The sequence below is a fragment of the Egretta garzetta genome, unplaced genomic scaffold, assembly GCF_000687185.1.
Source record: "Egretta garzetta isolate BGI_Z169 unplaced genomic scaffold, ASM68718v1 scaffold163, whole genome shotgun sequence".
Classification (NCBI taxonomy): domain Eukaryota; kingdom Metazoa; phylum Chordata; class Aves; order Pelecaniformes; family Ardeidae; genus Egretta; species Egretta garzetta.
The window spans coordinates 1,612,988-1,628,994 of record NW_009259308.1 but is presented as its reverse complement, the minus strand read 5'-3'; the positions used below and the strand labels follow the sequence as shown (position 1 = coordinate 1,628,994).

General features: G+C 41.0%; 1 protein-coding gene across 1 annotated transcript in view; it reads right to left on the bottom strand.

Moving 5' to 3' along the window:
- Positions 1 to 16,007, bottom strand: part of SLC44A5 (solute carrier family 44 member 5) — a 105,306-nt gene that overhangs the window by 84,058 nt on the left and 5,241 nt on the right. The window contains exon 3 of the mRNA XM_035891742.1: positions 2,744 to 2,915. Within this exon, the coding sequence (XP_035747635.1) occupies positions 2,744 to 2,915 (172 nt within the window). The remainder of the gene's footprint in view (positions 1 to 2,743; positions 2,916 to 16,007) is intronic.

The following is a 16,007-nucleotide window of genomic DNA, read 5'->3' as shown; positions in this document are numbered from 1 at the left end:
AATGATGCATTTCAGAGAATTCACAGCTGGAAGTCAAGTATGAATTCATCCTGATAGAAATCTTATATTCTAAAAATGATTATATTTTGGCCACCTGCAATTACCTTGGGAAAAAAAAAGTTCTGATGGTGCCATACAATGCTAATGTGACACAGAAGAAAACATCAATTCCTTGCCGTTCACTCACTTCTGTTTTGCTCTAGGTGAGATCTGTAGTGTTGAAACCAGTAGGGTGACGGTGGGGAGGAAAATTCACAAAATTCCTCTAAAACAGAGGAAAACAATGAAAGAGCAGGCGATAAGCTAAAACTTTACTTTCAAGCAAAACTCTTGTTTTATAACAAAATGACAGACAGATAGACCATAGAGACAAATGGACAATAATGAAAGCCAAAGCAGACACTGCGGATGCAAGGTGTGCAGCAGTCACAGGTGATGTCAAAATAGATGCCTGTAATGACAACAGCTATAGTATAAGAACTTGTCATCTATACTAATAATTCGAATTTTTTTTTATGCAACCTCATGATTGCTTAGAAGCAGCTACATGAGTAACAGTAGCAGCATGTGGTGAGAGCTTGTGTCTCAAATGGTCAGGAGGAAGCTGCAAGTAACCACAATGTAACTTGCCACTGCTTTTGTAAGGCAACTGAAGCAGCAGAGGAAGACAAGGTAACATGTAGTTGTCATTAAATGTAAATGTAGCACACAAAAGTATAAGTACATAATTCAATCTTCCAATCAAATATTTAGCTTTCATCCATCTTTGGAAAAGGAAAGTTGAGGACACAGGTGAAAAGCAAACCAAACCTGATGCTAAGAGGAAATCACATACAACACAGTGCAGTGACAGAGTGAGGGAAAGCAGAGACACGTGGCTTTGCCCTGTGTTACACTAATCGCAACTGATATCGAAGATAAACTGCACTAACATCAGGAAGACATGTTTTAACATATTGCCCAGTTATCCTAAGGGTCTGCAAGTACTCATCAGGTTTGTATGAGAGGATGAGCAGACAGGGCAGGTCTGTGCAAACAAGCTTGAAATGGCCAAAAAAGTACAGCCACACAGACTACAGTCCTACCCTTTCCTCCAGTGCTCCAGAAAGGCTCAAGGGCTCACACAGTAAGAGCAGAAACCACTTCCTCTTTCAGCTAGAAGCAAAATTTTTAAATATATAGCAGCCTATATTAAGGACTGCTGCCATTAGGCTGCCCTTATTTAGTTGGACAGCTATGACTTAGTCATTATTTTATAGGCAAATTCAATATTTAATAGCAAATTCACTGCATGATGCCTTCTAAAGATGGTAATTACAAAGCTTTGGTACCGACATGTAACTATGATACTTTGCCCTTAAATATGAGAGTAAATAGTTAGACAAAATACTGCAAGTTACAGACTGCTAGGACTAGTCAAATCTAGTGAGTTTTCATTCTCACTCTGAGTTTAATATTACCATTAACTAATCCTGCTAACTGAACTGACCCGACAGCTTAAAACAAGCCAAAAAACAGGCGACAAAAAACACATTAATTGACCCTCCACGCTCCCATTTTCCACACTGCTATAAACTAGGGCAGCATGATGAAGTTTGACAGTTACACAACTTTTGAGATATTTTGGTTTCTCGTGGATTTTGGAGGATTCCTCCTTATTCCTCCCTTTTTTCCATACTGTGGGCCTTGGCCCAGACCCTGTAAATACTCAGGCACTTGACTACTGTGAGCAGTCTTAAGGACCATAGAATATCTCAAGTTGGAAGGGACCCATAGGATCATCAAGTCCAATTCCCTGCTCCTTGCAAAACTACCTGAAACTAAACCATATGACTAAGAGGCGCTGTCCAGGTGCTGTCCAGACGCTCCTTGAACTCTGACAGGCTTGGTGCCATGACCACTTCCCTGGGGAGCCTGTTCCAGGGACCAACCACCGCCTCAGTGAAGAACCTTGTCCTCATGTTCAATCTGAACTTCCCCTGACGTGGCTTCATTCCATTCCCTCGTGTCTTATAGCTGGTCACCAGAGAGAGGAGATCAGCATCTCCCCCTCCGCTGCCCACCTTGAGGAAGCTGTAGACTGCGATGAGGTCAACCCTCAGCAATGAGGTCACCCCTCAGTGATGAGGTCACTCCTCAGCCTTCTCTTCCCCAGGCTGAACAAACAAAGTGACTTCAGCCGCTCCTCGTAAGTCTTTCCCTCGTCAGCAATGAGGTCACCCCTCAGTGATGAGGTCACTCCTCAGCCTTCTCTTCCCCAGGCTGAACAAACAAAGTGACTTCAGCTGCTCCTCGTAAGTCTTTCTCTCGAGACCTTTCACCACCTTGGTCACCCTCCTCTGGACACATTCTAATAGTCTGATGTCCTTCTGATACTGAGGCGCCCAAAACTGCACACAGTACTTGAGGTAGCCCAAGCTGTCAGCCAATTGTTCACCCAATGTATTATGGGCTTCTCTAGCTATGTGCTGGACATTCTGTCTAGAACAATACTGTGAGAAACAGTATCGGAAGCTTTGCTAAAATAAAAAACCCACATCTACTGGCTTCCCTTGGTCAACTGGATGGGTGACCTTGTCATAAAAGAAAATTAAGTTTGTTAGACAGGACTTTCCCCTTGAGAACCCATGCTGGCTATGACCAATGACTGCATTGTCTCTCAAGTGTTTTTCAATAACTCTCAGAATAACCTTCTCCATAATTTTACCAGGCACTGAAGTGAGACTGACAGGCTTGTAATTACCAGGGTCTTCCTTCTTCCTGTTCTTGAAAACTGGGACAACATTTGCCAGCTTCCAGTTGACTAGGATCTCTCTAGACTCCCCAGATTGTTGAAAAATAATGGAGAGAGGTCCCCCAATAACATCATCCAGCTCTTTCAGTACCCTGGCATGAATCCCATTGTACCCTAGAGCCTGGAGCAGCAAGTCTCAAACAAATTCAGGGTCAGCTGGGAGTTTATCATCCCCCCAGTCATAGTCTTCAAACAGAGGGCTCCGAGTGTCCCAGGGCCCATCATTGGTGTTGAAGACAGAGGCAAAGGCAGCATTAAACGTCTCTGCTTTGTCTACGTCCTTATTTGTGAGGTGACCAACCTCATGGCCCAGTGTCATCTCTGATCCTTCTTTTGCTGTTGACATACTTAAAAAAGTCCTTGTGTTGTCCTTACAGTGCTGGCCAGCTTGAACACTAATCAAGCTTTGGCTGCACAAATTTCCTCCCTACAGTGAACAGCATCTCTGTAGTCTTCCTGTGTCACCTGTCCTTGCTTCCAATGTCCGTACACTCTCCTTTTCCACCTAAGTTCTAGAAGACCCCTGCTCAGCCAAGACAGCCTTCTGCCCCTCTTGCCTGACTTCCCACACTTTGGAATTGCCTGCTCCTGCACTCTTAAGAGATGGTCTTAAAACTAACCAGCATCCACAGACCTCAATACCTTCAAAAGCAGATTGCCAGGGCACCTTACTAACTAGCTCCTCCAGCAGCCCCAAGTCTGCTCTTCCCATGTCCAGGGCCAAGGTTTTGCTGGCAGTTTTTCTCCTGTCGCCAACTATTGGAAACTGAATGCTTCGTGGTCACTGTGACCAAGACAGCCACCAATCACCACTTGGCCCATGAGCCCGACTCTGTTTACAAACAACAAATCTAGGAGGCACCTTTCCTAGTCAGCTCCCTTATTACCTGTACCAAGAAGTTATCTCCAACGTGCTTCAGGAATTTCCTGGACCTGTTTGTGTCTGCTATGTGATGTTCCCAGTTGACATCTGGGAAGTTAAAATCACCCATAAGGACAAGGGCAGCTGACCTAGAGATATCCCTTAATTCCTCATAGAATAATTCACTGGTGAATGATAGAATCATAGAACTTTTCTACTGAAGGTGCTAAAAGCTAAATGGTACAGACAATTGCATGCCAGCACTTGAGCCTGCACCCCTGCATATTTACTTTACTAGTACAGAGTCAGCCATAGAGACTTTATTCATAATGCTTTAATTTTTTCTTTTTTTTTTTTTTTAGTTTTTTACTATTATCTCCAAACATCAAGGATTTTTTTTACACAGATCAGGTGTGGCCATTCAAAAGTTGGTTTGCTTTGAATCAGGTGCATGCTATTAACCTCCCAAATAGCTGGCAGGTCCAGCTCAGTGTACCAGAAGCAGAAAAATGCTACTATTACCAGAGATGTCATGGATTACTGATGTGCAAAACGGTGTCTCTCTGATTCTTCTCAACCCATGTGCTTACATGCGTTGCAAGATAAACAAGAAAGGCAGGAGAGATTACAAACTGTCTCCAGAACGTCTGTAAGTCCTTATCCTAGGTCAATTCCAGAATCACCTTAGATTGTTCACTGAGTCCTCTGAGGTTTCCTAACACTCATGTTTATACCTTGACATTATACCAAGTGCTAGGATGTTCTAACACTGCCAGAGAGAAGGTATTAACTCCACTTTGATACTTGCATGGACATAAGTTCCCATCCTGACTTGCAAATACAGCTATGTTATGAGCAGTTGCTAGCACCAGTGAATGGAAGTCATTCTGCAGGGAGAAAAGAAACACTTCCCCAGATTGCTCCTTTACTGTGTTGTCCTTTCTTACCATATTTCCCTTACACTTTGAGTGAGATAGAGCATAAATAAACAACACTCATAGGTTTTCTCATGTATCTTTTTCTGGCAGTGGTTACAGCACACGTAACAGGGAAAAGTCTTGGAAAAGAGCTCTTGGCAGCTGGTGGGTTTATTTCCTTCTGCTTGCAAATCCACATTTCCAGGTGTACTATACAACTTCATTGATAGCTTATGGCTTGGAATTCCAGTGGGTTTATTTGTTTATTTGTTTACCATCCCCAGTTACAGATTCACTTGGTTTGGGATTGGTTTTGTTTTCTTCAACTTTCATTGATTTCTCTTCCTGTTTTGTTTTTCAGTATCCCAAACCACTCATTCACTACCTACAGATTTTTTGATTCCCTCGGTTGAAAGGGAAACTTTTCATTACAAAGGGATCAGAAGAAAAAGCCAGCAGTTTCCAGTAGCTGAGCTCTTTTTATTATTTTCTCTACAATTGCAAAATAAGCTTCAAGACAGCTGCTGAGATGGACGTTCACCCTCAGACTGGAGGACTGGAGTCCCAAAATGGTGGCTAGCCTCAAGCTTGTGGCAAGATGCTGGACTAGTGTTACATTCCTCCTGCCAAAACACTCAGTAATTTGTAAAGACCCCATCAGCATAAATTAGCAAGGGTGTACTCAGCATGAACTACATAAATAGGAATACAATCTATGCACCTTTTATGTTACTTGCTTTCCAAATGAAATTGTGTATTCATGGCTATAAGAATTCTGTTATTGATGTTTTGTCTAGGTATAGTAGGGTCCTGGACAGATGCCAGAAAAAAATGCTAACAAGGAAATATATATGTATGTACATATTATATACACATTTTCCTAAATACATACATATATATTTATCTAAGCACTTTGTTATCTCACAAATCCCACTCAAACCTTTAAATTACTTATGGGGGTAAATATTACAAGAGTTCAAGAGTATTGGTCACAGGCACATAGCGCTTATTATCATTTTCCTGTTTATAGCAGTTGTCTAGATGCTAGCACAGATATTGCATTGTACTGAAACCAACAAAAAGGGGTATTCACAGATACAGCTCATTGCCTTTTGTCAGATAGAGCAAAGCAACAGCATAGGAACTATTTATCATTCTGCTGGGGGGGAAAAAAAATCTAAAAATAAATACTGTATTTTGCTACACTGTTAGTCAGCTGTTTTTTAGCAACCTGATCACGTCCAAGAAATTCTAACTCTTGTAGAAAAATATAAGTGATGAAAAAAACCAATTAGTTTTACTGTAACATCCAGTACAAATAATCTTAAATAATAAGTACCAGAGCAATTATTCATCATCTTCATTTATTTCAAAGTACATTGATTATGAAGGACACTAATTCAGCTACCAGATTTCATGGCATATCAGCTTGTAAAAGTCTAGATGCTCTGCATGCAATTGGCCCAGCAGGAACCTGTTAACCTGAAAAAGATACTTACTTTCTTCTATATATTATCAGCTGTGCAGAAGACATAATTAAGCAGAATCCTGGCCCACTTATGTGTCAGAGCTCCTCTTTCTGGCGACACATGCTCCTAAGGCAGAAACATGTTACCACCCTTATCACATCAGAAGAACACATTAAACTGCATATTTTAACAGATTATCTCCTGGTTTAAGAAACAGGTACAAGCACTGGACTTCCTGCTCTTTGCCCACAAACAAGATTCTCAGCTTAGCACAGATGCTAAATTCTCTTATTACAGCCCAACTGCAGTTTAGGACACCCAACTTTTTCTTGATTTCCTGTCCTTTCCCTCACCTCTAATGAACCAAATAATTATGAAAACTGTCTCAGCTTCACTGGTGTACATACTGAGAAACTCGGAAAAATTTTCTACAACAGAGTTGAGATGACACTCTAGCCCAGGAATTTTAAGTGTGAAAACAGTTATGTTGATACTGTATTTTATTATTTCAATGACAGATTATGAAAAACAACATGCCAAAGTGAAGCCACATGGGAAAACCAAACAGCACTATAACTGTATCTACCACTTTGCAGGGGCATCTTTAAGAATTTCTCCTAAATGCCAAAGGCCTGCAGAGGTTGGTAAAAAAAAACCAACTTATTTTTAATCTGTACTTGATTCTGGTAAGAAATAACTCCATTTGTCTGTAAATACCTATCTTCTTTCCCAAGTATAGAAGCACACTCTTCCAGTCCAAACCTATCACAAGTTCTAGACGGTAGACAGCAGGCAACAGTCCAACCATAGCAAGGGACCTGAGCAAGTCCTGGAATATGCTTGAAAGCCTTGGCTTCCACAGAAGTTCTGATTAACAAGGCCTGAAATTTACTACTAGGGCCAGAAATACATTTTGTGGCATAATGACGACCTTCAGCATGCAAATATGTTTAGGCCCTTATTTCTTTCATCTCTTGCAATACTGTTTTTAAAAGAGCAAGATAGCCTAATGCTATAGGTATTTTAAAAAGCAAAAGACCAAAAACCCCAAGCCTGCAAACACAGCAACCTAAGTAACTCTCTAAAGCCTAAGACTTGTTCTTTTTCCAGGCAAAAGACCAAAAACCCCAAGCCTGCAAACACAACCTAAGTAACTCTAAAGCCTAAGACTTGTTCTTTTTCCATGAAAGGCTGGGAGCACAGCTGAGCTAAGGCTTGGGGGGATAGGAGTGCGGAAGGGTTTGTAAATGCTTGATACATAAAACCTTGAGTGTTTTGGGGCTGAATTCAGTAAGTCATCTTGGACTAAAAAAGGAAGAAAGAATTAAAAAGCTGGAACTTTTTTTCATTTGTCAGGACTGCCCACCGAAACACAAACATATCAGTTATTTATGCAGCTGCAGCCAGAGAAGTTCAAGGTACTGTCTATTTGTCTGCTTCCTGACTGAATGAATCTCCTCTCCTGTCTTTGAGATTTCCACTAGGCTTCTAAAAATATGTAACCAAGTATACCACATGTATATGCATGAGAGAAATACAGGCAGGGCCAGATTTCATTTTGTTTTTATTTTACATTTAAGACTGTACCTTATTTTGAAAGTGAGAGAAGCTTGGAAAGAGATGGAACACCTGAGGATATTTAACTGCCAGCACACCAGAGAATAAACATGTCAAATAGGTATGAGAAAAGTGCCAAGTCTCACTTTCACACAACCACTAGTGTCTCTGCATTTGATATAAAGAGGTTTCTTTAATTTCTTTTTATTAAGTTGAGTTGTGAAAACAACTGGTTTGGGGGAAATGCACAAAATGCCGATTAATCCAAAAAGGATCAGCTTTTAGTGTTTAACAGTCATATTGAGAAGACAAAATTATGTGGAGACAGATTACAGAGCATCAAGGAACGGCAAGAGCAGGACTTCTCCCTAAGGGAAGGCAAGTCTGGACACCAGGACGCCCGGAACACAGACTGTACAATGACCTCACACCCAAAGCACCAGAAGCAGGCACGCAAAGCAGTGACAGCAACAGGTCCTACTGACACTTCAGTGATCATCGGGCAAGAGATGGTAACAGGCCAGTAACGACTCAGGGATTCCACATAGCACTTCAGAAACAGGACTAGAGACAGGGACCCCTAGGATTCAGCTCAGGCAGGAACCAAAGGCACCAGCCTGAGCTTAAACGGAACCCTTGGTCTGAGGACATGGGTAGAAGCGCCAGGTGAGACTGGTCAGGGCAGTGATGACCTACTCGTGCTCTTGGTGCCCTGATGCAGAGAAGTATTAATGTATTCCTAAACAGAAGGATTCACTAATTCTGAAAAAACTACCAAGGTATGGTAAGTGTACCAATTCTAACTCTGCAACATTCATGCTTCATGTTTCTGTGCAATGTCTCCTTTTTCAGAGCATATAGCCCAGGGAAATAAGAACACTAAAGGCTTTAAAAATTCCATATGCATTTGTAAAGCCTTGTTTTGAAAACACAAGGAGTTCCACTAAAAGCAGTGGGTTTGAGCTTTATCTCCTCCTGCACGACAGCTCCATTACACACCCACACTTTCCTGAAATTTGTATCATGTAGAAACTGCTCCAATCCATCTAACAGAAGACCATGCAAAGGTTAGAGTTAATTGTTAACATCATGGTTAAATTGTATGGTAGCAGAGAGAATTTCCCCTCAACTACGTATTACTATCCTGCAAAGTAAACAAAGTTTATTTAGTCATAGAGAAGCCTAGCTTATTAAACTTTTTCTTTTTGGGTAATGTTCAGTGACAGTCATACCACTTGGCAATAAATTACCAACTGAACAGTGTATAGCTATGCATAACAGTTAAGTTAATCTTCTTAAAGATGTTCTGATAGCATCACCCTTGTTCATGGCTGAGCAATACCTTACTCCCAAGAATGGCTCAGCTTAAGTCAATAAGCTGAAAGAAGTACAATAGTCAAGCTCGAAAGGATGATAAATCAGAGCCTGGATGGTTTTACATGCTCTAGAATCTTAATTGGACTGGAAACTGTAGTAATTAATTTGGTTCAAGAAATACAAAGAAGTACTAGACCACTAGATGAGCAATCTGTATTGACTAAATCCTACTGGTTTTATTGCCTATTCACTTACTGACCTAACGGTTTCTGGTATGCAGTGTACTTTTCATATTTTAAGATGATACACTGAATTCAACTCAGCTACTTTTATATTAATGAAGTAAGCACTTATTGGTGTATCAAAGGAGATCTTGGTAAATTTAACTGAGATATTGTTTGCATCTCATAAATAATCTGTTGAAGACCTCTTGCAAAAACTTAGAATATGCCTAGCTTTGTAAATCCAAGTCATAGAATCATAGAATCATAGAATCATAGAATCACTTTGGTTGGAAAAGACCTTTGAGATCATCGAGTCCAACCTTTAACCTAACCCTGCCATCCCACCACTAAACCATGTCCCTAAGTACCTCATCTATCTTTCTTTTAAATACATCCAGGGATGAGGACTCTACCACCTCCCTGGGCAGCCCATTCCAGAGCCTCATAAAAGTCAACTCATAAAAGTCTCCATGATAATCCAAATGAGGAAAAGATGTTTAAACTGTTTCTGAGATCAGCACAATTCAGGAATCCCATGAAAGTATCATTATCACCAAAGTACCAAAGTACAGACAAAGTACAGAATATGCCTAGCTTTATAAACCCAAGTCATGCCATAAAAGTCTCTATGATAATCCAAATGAGGAAAAGATGTTTAAACCATTTCTGAGACCAGTACAAAGTAGGAACCCCATGAAGGTATCACCATCACCGAAGTACCAAAGTACAGACACTTCTGAAATACCACAGCTGCATAAAAAACTAAGAATGTCCAGTTATCTTTGTAATCAGGGTTTTACCATAATAGCCAATAAACCACACTGCTGTTCAGAAAGTCTCTTTTCTATTGGGTAAATAATTTTTTTTAAAATACCTGTTAATAGAGATAGTCACCATAGTCCAATAAAAATAATATATATAATAGTCTTTAACACTGTCTAGATACATATTTATATTGTATCCTATTGCAGTCAATAATGTGCATTTAAAGTCTTCAAAGTACAGATTATGAAAATGTGTATTTTAACAGTTTTGAAATGCATGTTTACAAAATTGACTGTAATTTATCTAGAAAGCTATTGTAAACATTTTTCTTCACTCACACATGTCTAAAGGGATCTTTATTTTTTCTCTAATATTGCAATTTAATATACATAATAAAAAGTTAGGATTATCAGTCCAGTGCCTCCTAAAGTTTTGGGGCACAACTTTTTATTGACTTCTTTAGAGGTAATTTGAGTTAAAATCTTGTAATGACAAAACGGTAAAATGAAACAAATTCATGCTGCTTTTCTAATTCTTTCTTGATACTATACCGATTGTTCAGTGAATTATGATACATACTTTATTTCTTACCTATTCCAAGAAAACAAACTCATTATAGGAACATTCAACACGATCATGAACTTCCTGACTACAAGCAATAAATACATCGTACAGCTCAGAGTATGCAGACACATCTCCACATTAAACACCTGATTTAGAGCCCAATTCTGCTCTGGGAAGAAACGTTCCTCATACTTTGAGATATTAGAAAGCTAGCTCACACAAACAAATTGTGATGGTCTTGTATGTGTCCCCTACTGCATTCATTTTATGTTTATGAAGTCAAGAGAGAAACAGCAGCCACATAAATGGCTAAAATTGCTTTGTCACTTTCACCTCAACCAAAGCATGTACTGCAGTATCTTCATTTTTTTTCAACAAGTCACGCTTTTGCAAGTATTGTGTTTATTAAACCCACTTTTCAATAAGTCTGCAATGTGATTGCATAAACCTTCTGTGTGTGTTTTGTTTATACTTTCCAGTATGTTATGACACCATCATCAACTTCCATTAAATCTGCTAGAAGAGTGGATATATGTTAAGATAATTTTACATTTTGTGAAAATCAGCAGAAGGCAGAGAAAGACTATCCTGTGCATGCCTTGAGGCATGAAAAGTGAAGCAAACACCACATTAGATTGCAGAGAATCAAAGATGGAGGGAGGGGAAGTTACTGTCTAAATGTCCCCCCAAACTTGATTGACTTTGACAACAAAGTCAATCATTCACAAGACATGAGCATGTCTTGTGGCTGGCTTCCTGAGTTCTGGTACTCACAGAATTTACTTTTTTAACGGAAAAAAATGGAACATATAATCAAATCCAATTTAATTACCTACTGTTCAGAATCTCATCACAATTTAAAGTCAAGACACCACCTTCTCCTTCATGTAATTACTACCTAGGCAAATTAGAGGGCTAGTATAAGAATTTTAGTCTTCTAAACAACTTGGGACAACAGGTGCTTGCTACAAATACAAAAGCATTATACAGATGATAAAATGCTTTGGGTTGGAAGGGAGAGACCTATCTGCAGTAATAAACAACACAAAACATACTACAAAGTCCTGCTTTTAAAATTCCCTCTCTGTTTTTCTCCGCAGCCCCCAAAATTTATTCCACTGTGAATTGTTTTATCTAAAACTAGGATGTTAGCAAAATCAGACATTGCTGAAGTTCTGTGCCTAGGTTCAGCAGATGTGCTCAAAGAGTAAATGATTCATCCCACCTAAAACATTGTATTGGGTTTGCGTGGCCAGGTTTTGGTAGTGGGGGGGCTACAGGGGTGGCTTCTTTGAGAAGCTGCTAGAAGCTTTCCCTGTGTCTGCCACTGGCCAAGGCAAAGACAATCAGCAATGACGGTAGCACCTCTGAAATAACATATTTAAGAAGGAAAAAAAAGCTGCTGTGGAACAGTAGCTGGAGAGAGAGAAGTGAGAGGATGTGAGAGAAAACAGCCCTGCAGCCACCCAGGTCAGTGCAGAAGGAGGGGCAGGAAGCGAGGTGCCCCCTGCAGCCTGTGGTGAAGACCATGGTGAGGCAGGCTGTCCCCTGCAGCCCATGGAGATCCACTGTGGAGCAGATCTCCACCTGCAGCCCATGGAAGACCCCACGCTGGAGTGGGTGGATGCCCGAAGGAGACTGTGACCCCTCAGGAAGCCTGCACTGGAGCAGGCTCCCAGCAAGACCTGCGGACCTGTGTGGAGAGAAGCCCACGCTGGAGCAGGTTTGCTGGCAGAACTTGTGACCCTGCAGGGGACCCATGCTAGAGCGGTCTGTTCCTGAAGGACTGCACCCCGTGGAAAGGATGGACCCACGCTAGAGCAGTTCACGAAGAACTGTAGCCCATGGGAAGGACTAACACTGGAGAAGTTCATGGACTGTCTCCTGTGAGAGGGACCCTATGCTGGAGCAGGGGAAAAGTGCGTGGAGTCCTCCCCTTGAGGAGGAAGGAATGGCAGAGATGTGTGATGAACTGATCCCAACCCTCATTCCTGTCCCCCTATGCTGCTTGGGATGGGGAGGAGGTAGAGAATTTGGGAGTAAAGTTAAGCCCAGGAAGAAGGGAGGGGTGGGGGGAAAGTATTTTAAGATTCGGGGGGAGGAGGTGGGTTATCCTCTCCTGCTCTGATTTGATTGGTAATAAATTAAACTAATTTCACTAAGTTGAGTCAGTTTTGTCCATGATGGCAACTGGCAAAATGATCTCTCCCTGTCCTTATCTTGACCCACGAGCCTTTCAATGTATTTTTCTCTCCCCTGCGCTGTTGAAGAGGAGAGTGATAGAGCAGCTTTGGTGGGCATCTGGTGTCCAGCCAGGGTCAACCCATCATGAACATGCACTGCAAAGCCTAGATAAAGTAGACCAAATTTATGTCAGAGGAAGAAAGGTTTAAACTATCCCAATCTGAGTTTCACCTACTTCTAACACTTCTGAGTATATTCAAATGTGAATAAAGTGTTAAATCGAGTTTTAGCTTTAATATGAATGTCACTGTCGTGGTTTAACCCTAGCCAGCAACTAAGCACCACCCAGCTGCTCGCTCACCCTCCCACCCCGCAGTGGGATGGGGGAGAGAATCGTAAGAGCAAACATAAGAAAATTCATGGGTTTGAGATAAGAACGCCAGCATAATTTTAATAGTAGTAGTAGTAGTAGTAGTAGTAATAATAATAATAATAATAATAGGGAAACAATGAGAGAGAGAGAAAGGAACAAAACCCAGGAAAAACAAGTGATGCAACCGCTCACCACTCGCCAAACAATGCCCATCCCATCCCCAAGCAGCAATCACTGCCTCCCGGCCAATTCCCCCCAGTTTGTATACTGAGCATGATGTCATATGGCACAGAATACCTCTTTGGCCAGTTTGGGTCTGCTGTCCTGGTTATGCTCCCTCCCAGCTTCTTGTGCACCTCCTCACACTTTTTCCCACTTGGGAAAATAAACAAATGGAATTCTTTTTAGTAAAAACCCTGACATGACCACAGCAGTAACTAGGAATACCAATTATAGACTTGAGTTTTGTTTGCACCCACTACTGGCAAAAGAAATCAGAGGAAAGTAGATCTTCCTAGAGAGGATCTAAATAGGCAGATATAAAAAAGTAAGCTAGCTAAATTTGAGTTGAAGGTAATAAAATCTGGCACTTCAAATACCTGCTCTAAATGATGTTTCTTAAAATAGTGATACAAGCTTTCTTTAAAGACAACGTCCTCATCCTTTTGGACCTCAGTGTTTTGCAAACTAACAACTGAACTACAGTTCTCTACTATAGGAAATTACTTATGGTGCAATCACTGCTAAGAGCCTGATTCTGCAATGAAATCAAAAAGAATTTTACCACTGATTTCAACAGTCACATGACAGCCCTTAATATTGCAGTTACATGAAAGAAAATACTACTTTGGTTAAAAAATAAAGATCCCACAACCTCAAAAATCAGCTGTAATGAGAAAAGGAAATAACGACTAATTTGTCTCCTTAGCTTCAGTGGCAACCTTCCTGTTGGGAAAGAACTTTCTTTTTTTCTCATTTGTAAGTCCCCTGCTAGAGAGAGGCCTCGATAAAGTCAGTGTCATTGATCTTGACAGATCCTTCATATTTAACTCATTTTAAGGAAAAACTTAATGTAATTCCTTTGCATTAGCCAGCTTAGAGCTATCCCAATGGAGACTAAACTTAAGGAACCGCTATGAAGCTTGGTTTTGAAGATGAACTTATGATCGTTCTCACACATGCACGCAGACAGACACCACAGGTAGAAGTGAGAGTGCTTAAGAGGAATAGGCCCCAAAATGCCTATGGGCTTATCAAAACCTTTTACAGAGCCGTATTCACACTACCACTCAAGCATTCTGTCTGGTACCTTGGGCTTCCAGCAGTCAGTCTAACTCTAAGAACCAGTCATCTGAAAGGATACTCATTACCTCAAAGAGAAATCCGAGGTAGCTGCAAAACTATTCAGAGCCTAACGTCAGCTGTCAACCATGGGCTTGACTCACCTCTTCTAAAGAATCAGACTGATGCCACAAGTTAAGAGGCCAAAACTTTTGAGAAGAATTTGCCTTTGTCATTTATAAATGCTGAAACTCTGAAGAATCCTTGAGATTCCAAGGAGAGAGGTTTAGGACAGCTATACCTCTGAAAAATATACCCGTGGGCTAGTAAATAACCAGTTACTGGCAGAGACAACAAAGTCAAGAGAATAACTATTACAGTAACCTAACCGAAAAGGAAACCCATAACATATATGCTGAATTTGGAAATGCTGCGCTTTCCTTTTGTTAAGTCTTTAACATTACATGATCTAACAGGGAAAAGAAATCTGAATTCAAACCTCGTTTCCCAATAAAAAACTAGAGCGATTACTCAAGATTCCTGCAAATGTGGTAACACAACACACACTATCACTAACAAAATTCACATATCCAAATGAGATAAAAGAAAGTAAACACACTGATGACGGGGAACAGCTAAAATAGCAAAAATTCTAGTCAGAATAATTCTTCAGAACTACAAGTCGATTACAGCTAATTTGCCCTCCCCCTTCAAGCTGAATAACTTTCTTATCTGAGTAACACACTTGTGAAAAATGAAGTTAAAAAATGACTGTATTATGACAATACAATGCTCAGTACTTCCTGTTGCGACTTTCTTATCAGACTGTTCTTGCTTACAAATAGCAAGCGGGGAAGCATACACAGCACTTACTGAACTCTACTCCAAAGGTATTTTCCCTTCCTGAATACTGTAGCCCTGCTCTTCTTTCAGAAGAACATTTCCATGCCTACCTTCCCACCATCAGTGCTGAATGTCCATGGTCCTAGGCCTACTTCCTCTGCAGTAACCTGCAAAACCATCTGAATTCCACAGGAGTAGGAACAGGTTCTCTCAGAAGTTAAACAACTATAGACTCACCTATTTAGATTTCACCTTCGAAACATACTAATTTCTTTCTGGCTTGTTTTCCCTCACTAATGGCTTTTTTTTTTCCTTTTCCTTCTTGGGAGGAAGCCAAGCTGTGAATTCTCCTTTAGCCACATCAAGGCTCAGACCACAGAGGTGAATTATAAAATAGAGTTTTCCGAGTTGCAAGCATGCCACACAGCACGCCTGTGATACCGAGGCACCGGCTGCTTTACCGAGCCATTTTTGCCCATTTGTATAACTCAGCCAATTACAGGCAGTCTTTGGGACGCACAGAAAAGAAGCCTTGTTTCCAAGGGGGTTTGCTCATTCTGCAGATTTGTTTTGCCATGGAAATCTCGCGCACACTGGAGGAGGAAATCGGTTTTGTAGCGACACCTTCAAACAGGCTAAGAAGCTTTGCAAACCCCGTGTCCTCTGTCGCAAATACATTAGCTTCCAAGGAGCAATTAAAGCTGAGCTCCAGCACCGAGATGAAGTTCTGCCCCCGGTGACCTTCCCCGACGCGCTGGGCTGGCAGGATCCAGTCAGGGAGCGGAGCTCGCTTGGTCCGGGTACCCCGGCAACGGCTGTGGAGCTCCTAGTCGCTACACCCAAAACACCAGCACCCC